The 13,593-nt window shown below is 39.0% G+C and overlaps 1 protein-coding gene across 1 annotated transcript in view; it reads right to left on the minus strand.

The window, feature by feature from the left end:
• Positions 1-995: 995 nt before the first annotated feature.
• The window catches only part of LOC115226459 (zinc finger protein 208-like), a gene marked incomplete at its 3' end in the record, with an annotated part of 53,502 nt that continues 40,904 nt past the window's right edge, over positions 996-13,593 (minus strand). Inside the window, exon 4 of the mRNA XM_029797455.2 lies at positions 996-1,579. Within this exon, the coding sequence (XP_029653315.2) occupies positions 996-1,579 (584 nt within the window). The remainder of the gene's footprint in view (positions 1,580-13,593) is intronic.

The following is a 13,593-nucleotide window of genomic DNA, read 5'->3' on the forward strand; positions in this document are numbered from 1 at the left end:
AACAAATCGACCCCAGCACTTATTCTTTGTAAGCCTAGTCCTTATTCTATCGGTCTCTTTTGCCGAACCGCTAAGTTTACGAGACCGACCACGCCACCGCGGTATCGGTTTCAAGTGATGGGGGTGGTAAACACACACACACACATATATATTTATATACGACGACCTTCTTTCAGTTTCCGTCTACCAAATCACTCACACAAGCATGGTCGGCCCGAGGCTATAGTAGAAGGCACTTGCCCAAGATGCCACGCAGTGGGACTGAACCCGGAACCATGTGGTTGGTAAGCAAGCTACGTACCACACAGTCACTCCTATATATATTTAGCGAGGGGCAAAATGAGGTGCTAAAGTGAAAGCGCAAAAGACAAAGTAGCTAATTCTAAAATCTCTAAACGAGATATAAGTAGTAGCAATATTAGATGGTAACATTTTTTTTTTCCACAGTTGTGGTGCACCTGAGCACTGTATACAATAATTTCATTATATTATATTATTAAATTATAAAGTAAGTCACAGTATAGCTGTGATTGTCTAAAATAAAGTGACAGGAGATTGTAATCTTGACACATGTTTTATTTTCTGAGTGAACATATTTATTGTTACATAAGATATTTCTTTTGATGAATAACAATTGACATTGACAATCATTCTTCTGTATAAATGCATAGATGTGTACTTAACTGCCTTGTTTGTGAGAAAGCCTTACCACAGATATCACACTGATATGGTTTCTCTCCTGTATGAATACGTCTGTGTGCAGTTAAATTACTTCTTTGAGAGAATGATTTGCCACAGATATCACAGTGAAACTGTCTCTCTCCTGTGTGAATACGTTTATGTGCAGTTAAGTTACTGCCATCTGAGAATGGTTTACCACAGATATCACAGTGATATGGCTTCTCTCCTGTATGAGTACGCTTGTGTGACGTTAAGCTGCTACTTACAGAGAAAGATTTACCACAGACATCACAGTGATATGGTTTCTCTCCTGTATGGATACGTTTGTGTTTAGCTAAGGTGCTTCTATGAGAGAAAGATTTACCACAGATGTGACAGTGATAGGAAATATTTCCTGCATGAATATGCATGTGAACAGTTAAGTTTCTTCCACTGCAGAACGATTTATCACAGATATCACAGCGATATGGTTTCTCTCCTGTATGAATATATTTGTGACTAGTTAAGTCAATTCCTTTGGAAAATGATTTACCACAGATATCACAGCGATAGGGTATCATCCCTGTATGAATACGCTTATGTTGAATTAGGTTACTTCCATTGGAGAATAATTTACCACAGATATTGCAATGGTATGGCTTGTCTCCTGTATGAATATATTTGTGTTCAGTTAAGCTAGATTTTCGAAAGAATGATTTACCACAGATATCACAATGATATGGCTTATGTCCTGTATGAATACGTTTGTGACTAGTTAAGACATTTCTTTTGGAGAATGATTTACCGCAGATATCACAGTAATATGGCTTCTCTCCTGTATGGGAACGCTTGTGTGCAGTTAAGTTGCCTCTGTAACAGAATGATTTACCACAGATATCACAGTGATATGGCTTTTCACCTGTATGACTACGTTTATGTTCAGTCAAGTTACCTTTCTGGAAGAATGATTTGCCACAGATATCACAGCGATATGGTTTCTCTCCTGTATGAATGCGCTTATGTATCGTTAAGCTACCTGTCTGAGAAAATGATTTACCACAGATATTACAATCATAAGGCTTCTCTCCTCTATGAATACGTCTGTGGGTAGTAAGGTTACCTTTTCGAGTAAATGATTTTTTACAAATATCACAGTGATATGATGCTTTTCCTATATCAGTTGGTATCTTACCAATAATATCAATCTTTTTAGGCTGTGGTTTACATTCTAAATTTCCATCACGCAATTCATTTTCCATCATTTTTCATCTCTCAACACAATATACATTTTTTTTTAATACATCTTTATATTTTATTCCTAACAAATATTTAGTCTGCAATATTTGTACTAATTATGATCTTAGTCAATATCTGAAGAGGCTACAGACTCTTTATTAATTTAAGCTTAATTAGAAGGCAAATAATCATCTTGTACATATTCCAGACAGTGAAGTAGAAAGATTTTGTTAATGGTCTCACTGAGAGATAATATTTCACAGCAATTTGAGCACTGGTTCACACAAAATGGATTAGATGTGTTCTGTATAACATCTTCCTTTACTGATGGTAGATCCAAAGTGAAAAACATTTTTTAATTCCAGCACCATCTGGTATTCTGAAATTATAGACAAAAAGATTATGAGGTATTGAAAATCATCATCATCATCATCATTTAGCGTCCGTTTTCCATGCTAGCATGGGTTGGACGGTTCAACTGGGGTCTGTGAAGCTGGAAGGCTTCATCAGGCCCAGTCAGATCTGGCAGTGTTTCTACGGCTGGATGCCCTTCCTAACGCCAACCACTCCGTGAGTGTAATGGGTGCTTTTTACGTGCCACCTGCACAGGTGCCAGACGGAGCTGGCAAATGGCCATGAACAGATGGTGCTTTTATGTGCCACCGGCACGGGGGCCAGGCGAGGCTGGCAAACGGCCACGAACGGATGGTGCTAAATTGAGATGGGTACAGACATGGCTGTGTATTAAAAAGCTTGCTTCCCAACCATGTGGTTCTAGGTTCAGTCCCACTGTGTGGCACCTAGAACAAATATCTTCTACTATAGCCTTGGTCTGACGAAAGCCATATGAGTGAATTTGGTAGACGGAAACTGAAAGAAGCCCATCATATGTGTGTGTGTTTGTTCCCCTCCACCATCACTTGACAACTGGTGTGGATGTGTTTATGTCCCTATAACTTAGTGGTTCAGCAAAAGAGACTGACAGAATAAGTACCAGGCTTAAAAAATAAGTCCTGGGGTCGATTTGTTTGACTAAAACCCATGGCCGAAGTCAAATGACTGAAATAAGTCAAAAGATGAAAAATAGGCGCAGGAGTGGCTGTGTGGTAAGTAGCTTGTTTACCAACCACATGGTCCCGTTTCAGTCCCACTGCGTGGCACCTTGGGCAAGTGTCTTCTACTATAGCCCCGGGCCGACCAAAGCCTTGTGAGTGGATTTGGTAGACGGAAACTGAAAAAAGCCCGTCGTATATATGTATATATAGCGTGTGTGTGTTTGTGTGTCTGTGTTTGTCCCCTTAGCATTGCATGACAACCGATGCTGGTGGTTATGTCCCCATCACCTAGCGGTTCGGCAAAAGAGACCGATAGAATAAGTACTGGGCCTTACAAAAGAATAAGTCCGGGGGTCGAGTTTGCTTGATTAAAGGCGGTGCTCAGCATGCCGCAGTCAAATGACTGAAACAGTAAAAGAGTATAGAAACAGTAGAAATTTTATATTTCTATAATAATAAGCCATGAATATAAGCCTTGACCTGAACAATTAAAATTTACTTTTTAATTAATTGCAATTACATCATTCAACCTTATGGCAAGCCCAAAGACTCCGCCGGTTACGACGACGAGGGTCCCAGCTGATACGATCAACGGAACAGCTTGCTCGTGAAATTAACGTGCAAATGGCTGAGCATTCCACAGACACGTGTACCCTTAACGTAGTTCTCGGGGATAATCAGCGTGACACAGAGAGTGACAAGGCAGACCCTTTGACATACAAGTACAACTAATTTTTGCCAGCTGAGTGGACTGGAGCAACGTGAAATAAAGTGTCTTGCTTAAGGACACAACGCGTCGCCGGGAATCAAACTCACAACCTTACGATCATGAGCTGAATGCCCTAACCACTAAGCCACGCGCCCTCACTATGGCAAGCCTACTCATTCACAGACCTTCATATTGTAACATGATATATGTTAAACTGCGAGGACACATGGCTCAGTGGTTAGAGCATCGAGCTCACAATCATGAGGTAGTGAGTTCAAATCCCAGACTGGGCAGTGTGGTTTCTTGAGCAAGACACTTCATTTCATGTTGCTCCAGTTCACTCAGATGTAGAAATGAGATGCGACACCACTGCAAACCAGATACAAAAACGAAGAGTATTTGTTTGTACTTTACATAATTACCTCTTTTTACTTGTTTCAGTCATTTGACTGTGGCCATGCTGGAGCACCGCCTTTAATCGAGCAACTCGACCCCGGGACTTATTCTTTTGTAAGCCCAGTAGTACTTATTCTACCGGTCTCTTTTTTGCCGAGCCGCTAAGTGACGGGGACGTAAACACACCAGCATCGGTTGTCAAGCAATGCTAGTGGGACAAACACAGACACAATCACACACACGCATATATATATATATATATATATATATATATATATATATATATATATATATACATATATATATATTATATATATATATATACATATATACGATGGGCTTCTTTCAGTTTCCGTCTACCAAATCCACTCACAAGGCTTTGGTCAGCCCGAGGCTATAGTAGAAGACACTTAACTTTTTTTAAAAGATGATTAGTCGAAAGAATTCTTACCATTACACCAGCATCGGTTGTCAAGCAATGCTAGGAGGACAAACACAGACACAAACACACACACGCATATATATACGACGGGCTTCTTTCAATTTCCGTCTACCAAATCCACTCACAAGGCTTTGATCGGCCCGAGGCTATAGTAGAAAACACTTAACTTTTTTTAAAAGATGATTAGTCGAAAGAATTCTTACCATTACACCAGCATCGGTTGTCAAGCAATGCTAGGAGGACAAACACAAACACACACGCATATACATATATATACATATATACGACGGGCTTCTTTCCAATGCGCCAGAGAAAAAATTTGTTTGCTTGTTATCAGTCGTAAGACACTTGTTGTTTTCACCGTTAATGCTTCTGTATTTCATGTTTCTGTATTCCATTATTGTTTTTTGTTTTTTTTTTTATATCTGTCCCTTTTGCTGTCCTGGTGTTCGTATGCATTCGATCCTTCTTCCAGGAAATCTACGCTTCCAGCTTAGTTTTTCTTGGAGGGCTGGCCGTGATCTAGTAATCTCAAGATTAATCAGCCGAAATTACTACGATGATCCGGTTCTTGACTGAAGACTGAGGGGTTCGAATGTCCTGTCCATGTTTATTGTATCGTCTTCTATGAGTTATACGTTCTTGTCCATGTTGTATTTTTCTACATACCTTAACATATATCCAGGCGCCCCGTACCCCCTTTATCATAATGTGAACACATATTTAATAATTGGTACGACTCTCTGTGTTTGTCTCTCTCTCTCTCTCATTTTTACTTTCTCTCTATTCATCTTCTCTTTCTGATCCTTTGGTCTAGTCTTCCACTACCCTCCTATTTCTTTGTCTCGCTCTGCACTCACAGGTCATTCTTCGACACCCATCCCTTCTCCTCTCTGATTCCTTCTTTCTCTCTCTTCTCTCTCTGTTTGCGTTTTGTCCCCCTTTTCTCTCTCTCTCTTCCTTTGCTTCTCTTTCTTTTCTTTTCCCTCTTCTCTGTCACGTGACTGTTGGCCGAAATCTGCCTTTCAGCTCCTGACCTTCGTCGTGTGTTAACATCGTTGTTTGTCGTCCGCCGCTATAAAGGCTTTTTCCAATGCGCCAGAGAAAAAATTTGTTTGCTTGTTATCAGTCGTAAGACACTTGTTGTTTTCACCGTTAATGCTTCTGTATTTCATGTTTCTGTATTCCATTATTGTTTTTTGTTTTTTTTTTTTATATCTGTCCCTTTTGCTGTCCTGGTGTTCGTATGCATTCGATCCTTCTTCCAGGAAATCTACGCTTCCAGCTTAGTTTTTCTTGGAGGGCTGGCCGTGATCTAGTAATCTCAAGATTAATCAGCCGAAATTACTACGATGATCCGGTTCTTGACTGAAGACTGAGGGGTTCGAATGTCCTGTCCATGTTTATTGTATCGTCTTCTATGAGTTATACGTTCTTGTCCATGTTGTATTTTTCTACATACCTTAATATATATATATATATATATATATATATATATATATATATATATACATATATACGACGGGATTCTTTCAGTTTCCGTCTACCAAATCCACTCACAAGGCTTTGGTCAGCCCGAGGCTATAGTAGAAGACACTTAACTTTTTTTAAAAGATGATTAGTCGAAAGAATTCTTACCATTACACCAGCATCGGTTGTCAAGCAATGCTAGGAGGACAAACACAGACACAATCACACACACGCACATATATATATATACTACATATATACGACGGGCTTCTTTCAGTTTCCGTCTACCCAATCCACTCACAAGGCTTTGGTCGGCCCGAAGCTATAGTAGAAAACACTTAACTTTTTTTAAAAGATGATTAGTCGAAAGAATTCTTACCATTACACCAGCATCGGTTGTCAAGCAATGCTAGGAGGACAAACACAAACACACGCATATACATATATATACATATACGACGGGCTTCTTTCCAATGCGCCAGAGAAAAAATTTGTTTGCTTGTTATCAGTCGTAAGACACTTGTTGTTTTCACCGTTAATGCTTCTGTATTTCATGTTTCTGTATTCCATTATTGTTTTTTGTTTTTTTTTTTTTATATCTGTCCCTTTTGCTGTCCTGGTGTTCGTATGCATTCGATCCTTCTTCCAGGAAATCTACGCTTCCAGCTTAGTTTTTCTTGGAGGGCTGGCCGTGATCTAGTAATCTCAAGATTAATCAGCCGAAATTACTACGATGATCCGGTTCTTGACTGAAGACTGAGGGGTTCGAATGTCCTGTCCATGTTTATTGTATCGTCTTCTATGAGTTATACGTTCTTGTCCATGTTGTATTTTTCTACATACCTTAACATATATTCCAGGCGCCCCGTACCCCCTTTATCATTAATGTGAACACATATTCTTAATAATTGGTACGACTCTCTGTTTGTCTCTCTCTCTCTCTCATTTTTACTTTCTCTCTATTCATCTTCTCTTTCCTCTGATCCTTTGGTCTAGTCTTCCACTACCCTCCTATTTCTTTGTCTCGCTCTGCACTCACAGGTCATTCTTCGACACCCATCCCTTCTCCTCTCTGATTCCTTCTTTCTCTCTTCTCTCTCTTGTTGCGTTTTGTCCCCCTTTTCTCTCTCTCTCTTCCTTTGCTTCTCTTTCTTTTCTTTTCCCTCTTCTCTGTCACGTGACTGTTGGCCGAAATCTGCCTTTCAGCTCCTGACCTTCGTCGTGTTAACATCGTTGTTTGTCGTCCGCCGCTATAAAGGCTTTTTCCAATGCGCCAGAGAAAAAATTTGTTTGCTTGTTATCAGTCGTAAGACACTTGTTGTTTTCACCGTTAATGCTTCTGTATTTCATGTTTCTGTATTCCATTATTGTTTTTTGTTTTTTTTTTTATATCTGTCCCTTTTGCTGTCCTGGTGTTCGTATGCATTCGATCCTTCTTCCAGGAAATCTACGCTTCCAGCTTAGTTTTTTCTGGAGGGCTGGCCGTGATCTAGTAATCTCAAGATTAATCAGCCGAAATTACTACGATGATCGGTTCTTGACTGAAGACTGAGGGGTTCGAATGTCCTGTCCATGTTTATTGTATCGTCTTCTATGAGTTATACGTTCTTGTCCATGTTGTATTTTTCTACATACCTTAATATATATATATATATAATATATATATATAATATATATATATAACATATATACGACGGGATTCTTTCAGTTTCCGTCTACCAAATCCACTCACAAGGCTTTGGTCAGCCCGAGGCTATAGTAGAAGACACTTAACTTTTTTTAAAAGATGATTAGTCGAAAGAATTCTTACCATTACACCAGCATCGGTTGTCAAGCAATGCTAGGAGGACAAACACAGACACAATCACACACACGCACATATATATATATACATACATATATACGACGGGCTTCTTTCAGTTTCCGTCTACCAAATCCACTCACAAGGCTTTGATCGGCCCGAGGCTATAGTAGAAAACACTTAACTTTTTTTAAAAGATGATTAGTCGAAAGAATTCTTACCATTACACCAGCATCGGTTGTCAAGCAATGCTAGGAGGACAAACACAAACACACACGCATATACATATATATACATATATACGACGGGCTTCTTTCAGTTTCCGTCTACCAAATCCACTCACAAGGCTTTGGTCGGCCCGAGGCTATATATAGTAGAAGACACTTAACCTTTTTTTAAAAGATGATTAGTCGAAAGAATTCTTACCATTACGATTTTAAATTTTAAAGTTGCAAGTAGCTAAGATTTGAAAAAATGTATGAGTAGCGGGCAGTGATGGAAAATATCGCAGTACTGTAGTTGTGACCGAAAACATCAACACAGGAGGACGAATGAATGAATGAAGAACAAAGATTTATCAAAACCGCGAAGAAGAAACCACTACAGCGCATGCGTATATCAGTTAAGGGAAGATAATTTTCATTACGTATTGGTGCATCTCAGACAACATAGTTATATACTTCTTTATTACCCACAAGGGGCTAAACACAGAGGGGACAAACAAGGACAGACAAAGGGATTAAGTCAATTACATTGATCTCAGTACGTAACTGGTACTTAAAAAAAAATATCCTGGCCTTACCTCGGATAATGACTTCCTACTCCAGTTTATGCCAGGGTGCCCACGAAGAAGAGAAAAGATAGCGCGGTACTTGTCTATTGTCGTCGTCCCGGTTTCGCACACGCGAATTCGCGCGCGCGCGCCAGACGTAGGTACTCGATACTCGAGATCCTACGAGGTGACTTGCGCATGCGCAGTGCAGAATTCGCGCATGCGCGTTAACCCCCCCCCCACTAAAAAAAAAGGTGTTGGATTTCACTAAAAATATATGTGTGTGTGTGTGTATATATAACATTTTCAATTTTACACAAAAAAATTACATAGTCGCTTTCCTCGCGGATTTACAGATAAATGAATTAATTACTATTTTACAGAATAAAATTAATGAATTAATTATATAAATTAAATAATTCTTGAAAATTAATTAATATTAATAATATTTTTTGAACAAAGTAAATAATTTATAAAACTTGGTTAATAATTTTTTTTACACAAACGCGAACGTATATAATTTGTGAAACTTTTTTTTTTTTTACAGACGTATATAATTTGGTAAACTTAATGAATTAATTTCTTCTCATCATCATCATCGTTTAACGTCCGTTCTCCATGCCAGCATGGGTTGGACGGTTCGACCGGGGATCTGGGAAGCCAGAAGGCTGCACCAGACTCCAGTCTTATCTGGCAATGTTTCTACAGCTGGATGCCCTTCCTAACGCCAACCACTCCGAGAGTGTAGTGGGTGCTTTTTACATGCCACCCGCACAGGTGCCAGGCGAGGCTGGCAACGGCCACGGTCGGATTGGTGCCAGTCGAGGCGGCTCTGGCATCGGCCACGATTCGGATAGTGCTTTTTACGTACCACCAGTCCAGGGGTCCTGGCATTTGCCGGGTGTCACACTTGCCCCAACATGTCTTCGCAAGCAAAGGGGGTTGGCATGGGTGCCTGTCGTGGGATGAGGTTCGATATCAACTTCGCTTGCCTCAACAGGTCTTTGTGTATAAATGTATAAATTTTTCGCACTAAATTCTTTCCGTAGAATTTATCAAAAAACGCGCAAAATTATTCCGTAGAATTTATCAAATTAAAAAACGCAAAATTAATATATTTTTTGAAATTGCAAATTATTTAGAATATAAAACAAATGAAGTTAAATTTTTAAAATAAATGTCATATACTTATACTCTGTAAGGTGCTGTGTTCACACTTCAATTTACTATTTTCTAGAAATGTTGCTTTTCTAATTGAAACAATTTTTCTCAATCTCCATTTAAAAGTCCATCATGTCTCTTGAGACATATCAAAATGAACAACTTTGAATTACGCGGCGGCGGTGGTTGTGTGAGGTTCTAATTTTTTTTTCTGATCTCTCTTTGCCCCCCTAGATGGAGGTGTGGTAGGGAGACAGATGAAAGATGTTTCATTCTCTACTATATATGTATATATATATACAGATGAAAGATGTTTCATTCTCTACTATATATGTATATATATATATAGTAGAGAATGAAACATCTTTCATCTGTCTCCCTACCACACCTCCATCTAGGGGGGCAAAGAGAGATCAGAAAAAAAAATTAGAACCTCACACCACCACCGCCGCCGCGTAATTCAAAGTTGTTCATTTTGATATGTCTCAAGAGACATGATGGACTTTTAAATGGAGATTGAGAAAAATTGTTTCAATTAGAAAAGCAACATTTCTAGAAAATAGTAAATTGAAGTGTGAACACAGCACCTTACAGAGTATAAGTATATGACATTTATTTTAAAAATTTAACTTCATTTGTTTCATATTCTAAATAATTTGCAATTTCAAAAAATATATTAATTTTGCGTTTTTTAATTTGATAAATTCTACAGAATAATTTTGCGCGTTTTTTGATAAATTCTACGGAAAGAATTTAGTGCGAAAAATTTATACATTTATACACAAAGACCTGTTGAGGCAAGCGAAGTTGATATCGAACCTCATCCCACGACAGGCACCCATGCCAACCCCTTTGCTTGCGAAGACATGTTGGGGCAAGTGTGACACCCGGCAAATGCCAGGACCCCTGGACTGGTGGTACGTAAAAAGCACTATCCGAATCGTGGCCGATGCCAGAGCCGCCTCGACTGGCACCAATCCGACCGTGGCCGTTGCCAGCCTCGCCTGGCACCTGTGCGGGTGGCATGTAAAAAGCACCCACTACACTCTCGGAGTGGTTGGCGTTAGGAAGGGCATCCAGCTGTAGAAACATTGCCAGATAAGACTGGAGTCTGGTGCAGCCTTCTGGCTTCCCAGATCCCCGTCGAACCGTCCAACCCATGCTGGCATGGAGAACGGACGTTAAACGATGATGACGATGAGAAGAAATTAATTCATTAAGTTTACCAAATTATATACGTCTGTAAAAAAAAAAAAAGTTTCACAAATTATATACGTTCGCGTTTGTGTAAAAAAAATTATTAACCAAGTTTTATAAATTATTTACTTTGTTCAAAAAATATTATTAATATTATTAATTTTCAAGAATTATTTAATTTTATAATTAATTCATTAATTTTATTCTGTAAAATAGTAATTAATTCATTTATCTGTAAATCCGCGAGGAAAGCGACTATGTAATTTTTTTGTGTAAAATTGAAAATGTTTATATACCCACACACCACACACATATTTTTTAGTGAAATCCAACACCTTTTTTTTTAGTGGGGGGGGGTTAACGCGCATGCGCGAATTCTGCACTGCGCATGCGCAAGTCACCTCGTAGGATCTCGAGTATCGAGTACCTACGTCTGGCGCGCGCGCGCGAATTCGCGTGTGCGAACCGGGACGACGACAATAGATAAGTACCGCGCTATCTTTTCTCTTCTTCGTGGGCACCCTGGCATAAACTGGAGTAGGAAGTCATTATCCGAGGTAAGGCCAGGATATTTTTTTTTAAGTACCAGTTACGTACTGAGATCAATGTAATTGACTTAATTCGTTTGACTGTCCTTGTTTGTCCTCTCTGTGTTTAGCCCCTTGTGGGTAATAAAGAAATAGGTATTTCGTCTGCCGTTACGTTCTGAGGTCAAATTCCGCCGAGGTCGACTTTGCCTTTCATCCTTTCGGGGTTGATAAATTAAGTACCAGTTACGCACTGGGGTCGATATAATCGACTTAATCCGTTTGTCTGTCCTTGTTTGTCCCCTCTATGTTTAGCCCCTTGTGGGTAATAAAGAAATAGGTATTTCGTCTGCCGTTACGTTCTGAGTTCAAATTCCGCCGAGGTCAACTTTGCCTTTCATCCTTTCGAGGTCGATAAATTAAGTACCAATTACGCACTGGGGTCGATGTAATTGACTTAATCCGTTTGTCTGTCCTTGTTTGTCCCCTCTATGTTTAGCCCCTTGTGGGTAATAAAGAAATAGGTATTTCGTCTGCCGTTACGTTCTGAGTTCAAATTCCGCCGAGGTCGACTTTGCCTTTCATCCTTCCGGGGTTGATAAATTAAGTACCAGTTACGCACTGGGGTCGATATAATCGACTTAATCCGTTTGTCTGTCCTTGTTTGTCCTCTCTATGTTTAGCCCCTTGTGGGTAATAAAGAAATAGGTATTTCGTCTGCCGTTACGTTCTGGGTTCAAATTCCGCCGAGGTCGACTTTGCCTTTCATTCTTTCGGGGTCGATAAATTAAGTACCAGTTACGCACTGGAGTCGATGTAATCGACTTAATCCCTTTGTCTGTCCTTGTTTGTCCTCTCTGTGTTTAGCCCCTTGTGGGCAGTAAAGAAATATATAACTACTAGCATTAAAGACCCGTCGTTGCCGGGTCATAGTGCTAGTGCATGTATATATGTGTACCAAGTTATTTTGGTACTACTTGAGACCAGTGGTCCCTTTTAGTTTATACTCTTCCTTTGTTATTTCAGAATACCAGATGACATTGGCATCAAAGAATATTTTCACCTGGGATTTATTGGTCATTTATGAAGATTACAGGAAAATGTTACACAGAAAAGATATAACCCTGTTTATATAAATCTATAATGGAATTATTGTGAAATATTTCCTTTCACTGAGATATTTTGCAAGACGTCTCATCTTCACTGTCTAGAATGTGCACAAGGTTATTTTAAACTTTAATAAAATTTGAGATTTCAAAGAAATTTGCAACTTCTGGAAATATAGTATACCAGATGACATTGGCATCAAAGAGTATTTTCACCTGGGATTTATTCGTTATTTACGAAGATTACAGGAAAATGTTTGTGCACAAGGTGATTTTAAACTTTAATAAAATTTGAGATTTCAAAGAAATTTGCAACTTCTGGAAATATAGTATACCAGATGACATTGGCATCAAAGAGTATTTTCACCTGGGATTTATTCGTTATTTACGAAGATTACAGGAAAATGTTTGTGCACAAGGTGATTTTAAACTTTGATAAAATTTGAGATTTCAAAGAAATTTGCAACTTCTGGAAATATTGACTGAGCTTATAGCTGATGAAAATATAGCGGAAGAAATATTTGTTAGGAATAAGCATTTTAAATTAAAAAGGAAGAAAATGATGGAAAACGAATTGTGTGAGGATAACAGTAAATGCGAAGCAGAGTTTGAAAGGGTTGAGTCTACTGATGAGAGAGCAACTGGTACGGAACAGACATCGTACCACTGTGATATCTGTAAAAAGTCATTCTCTCAGGAAGATATCTTCACTGCTCACACATGTATTCATAAAAGAAACAAGCCACATCACTGTAATATCTGTGGTAAATCATTCTGTCAGAAAATTGCCTTAACTGCTCACAAATGTATTCATACAGGAGAGAAACCATATAACTGTGATATCTGTGGTAAATTATACTCTACAAATAGTCAACTGACTGTGCACAAATGTATTCATACAGGAGAGAAACCATATCAGTGTGATATCTGTGGTAAATCATCCTCTGAAAATGGTACCTTAACTAAACATAAACGTATTCATACAGGAGAGAAACCATATCACTGTGATATCTGTGGTAAATCATTCTCTCTGAAAATCGCCTTAACTGCTCACAAACGCA

Source organism: Octopus sinensis, linkage group LG30, assembly GCF_006345805.1.
Source record: "Octopus sinensis linkage group LG30, ASM634580v1, whole genome shotgun sequence".
NCBI lineage: Eukaryota > Metazoa > Mollusca > Cephalopoda > Octopoda > Octopodidae > Octopus > Octopus sinensis.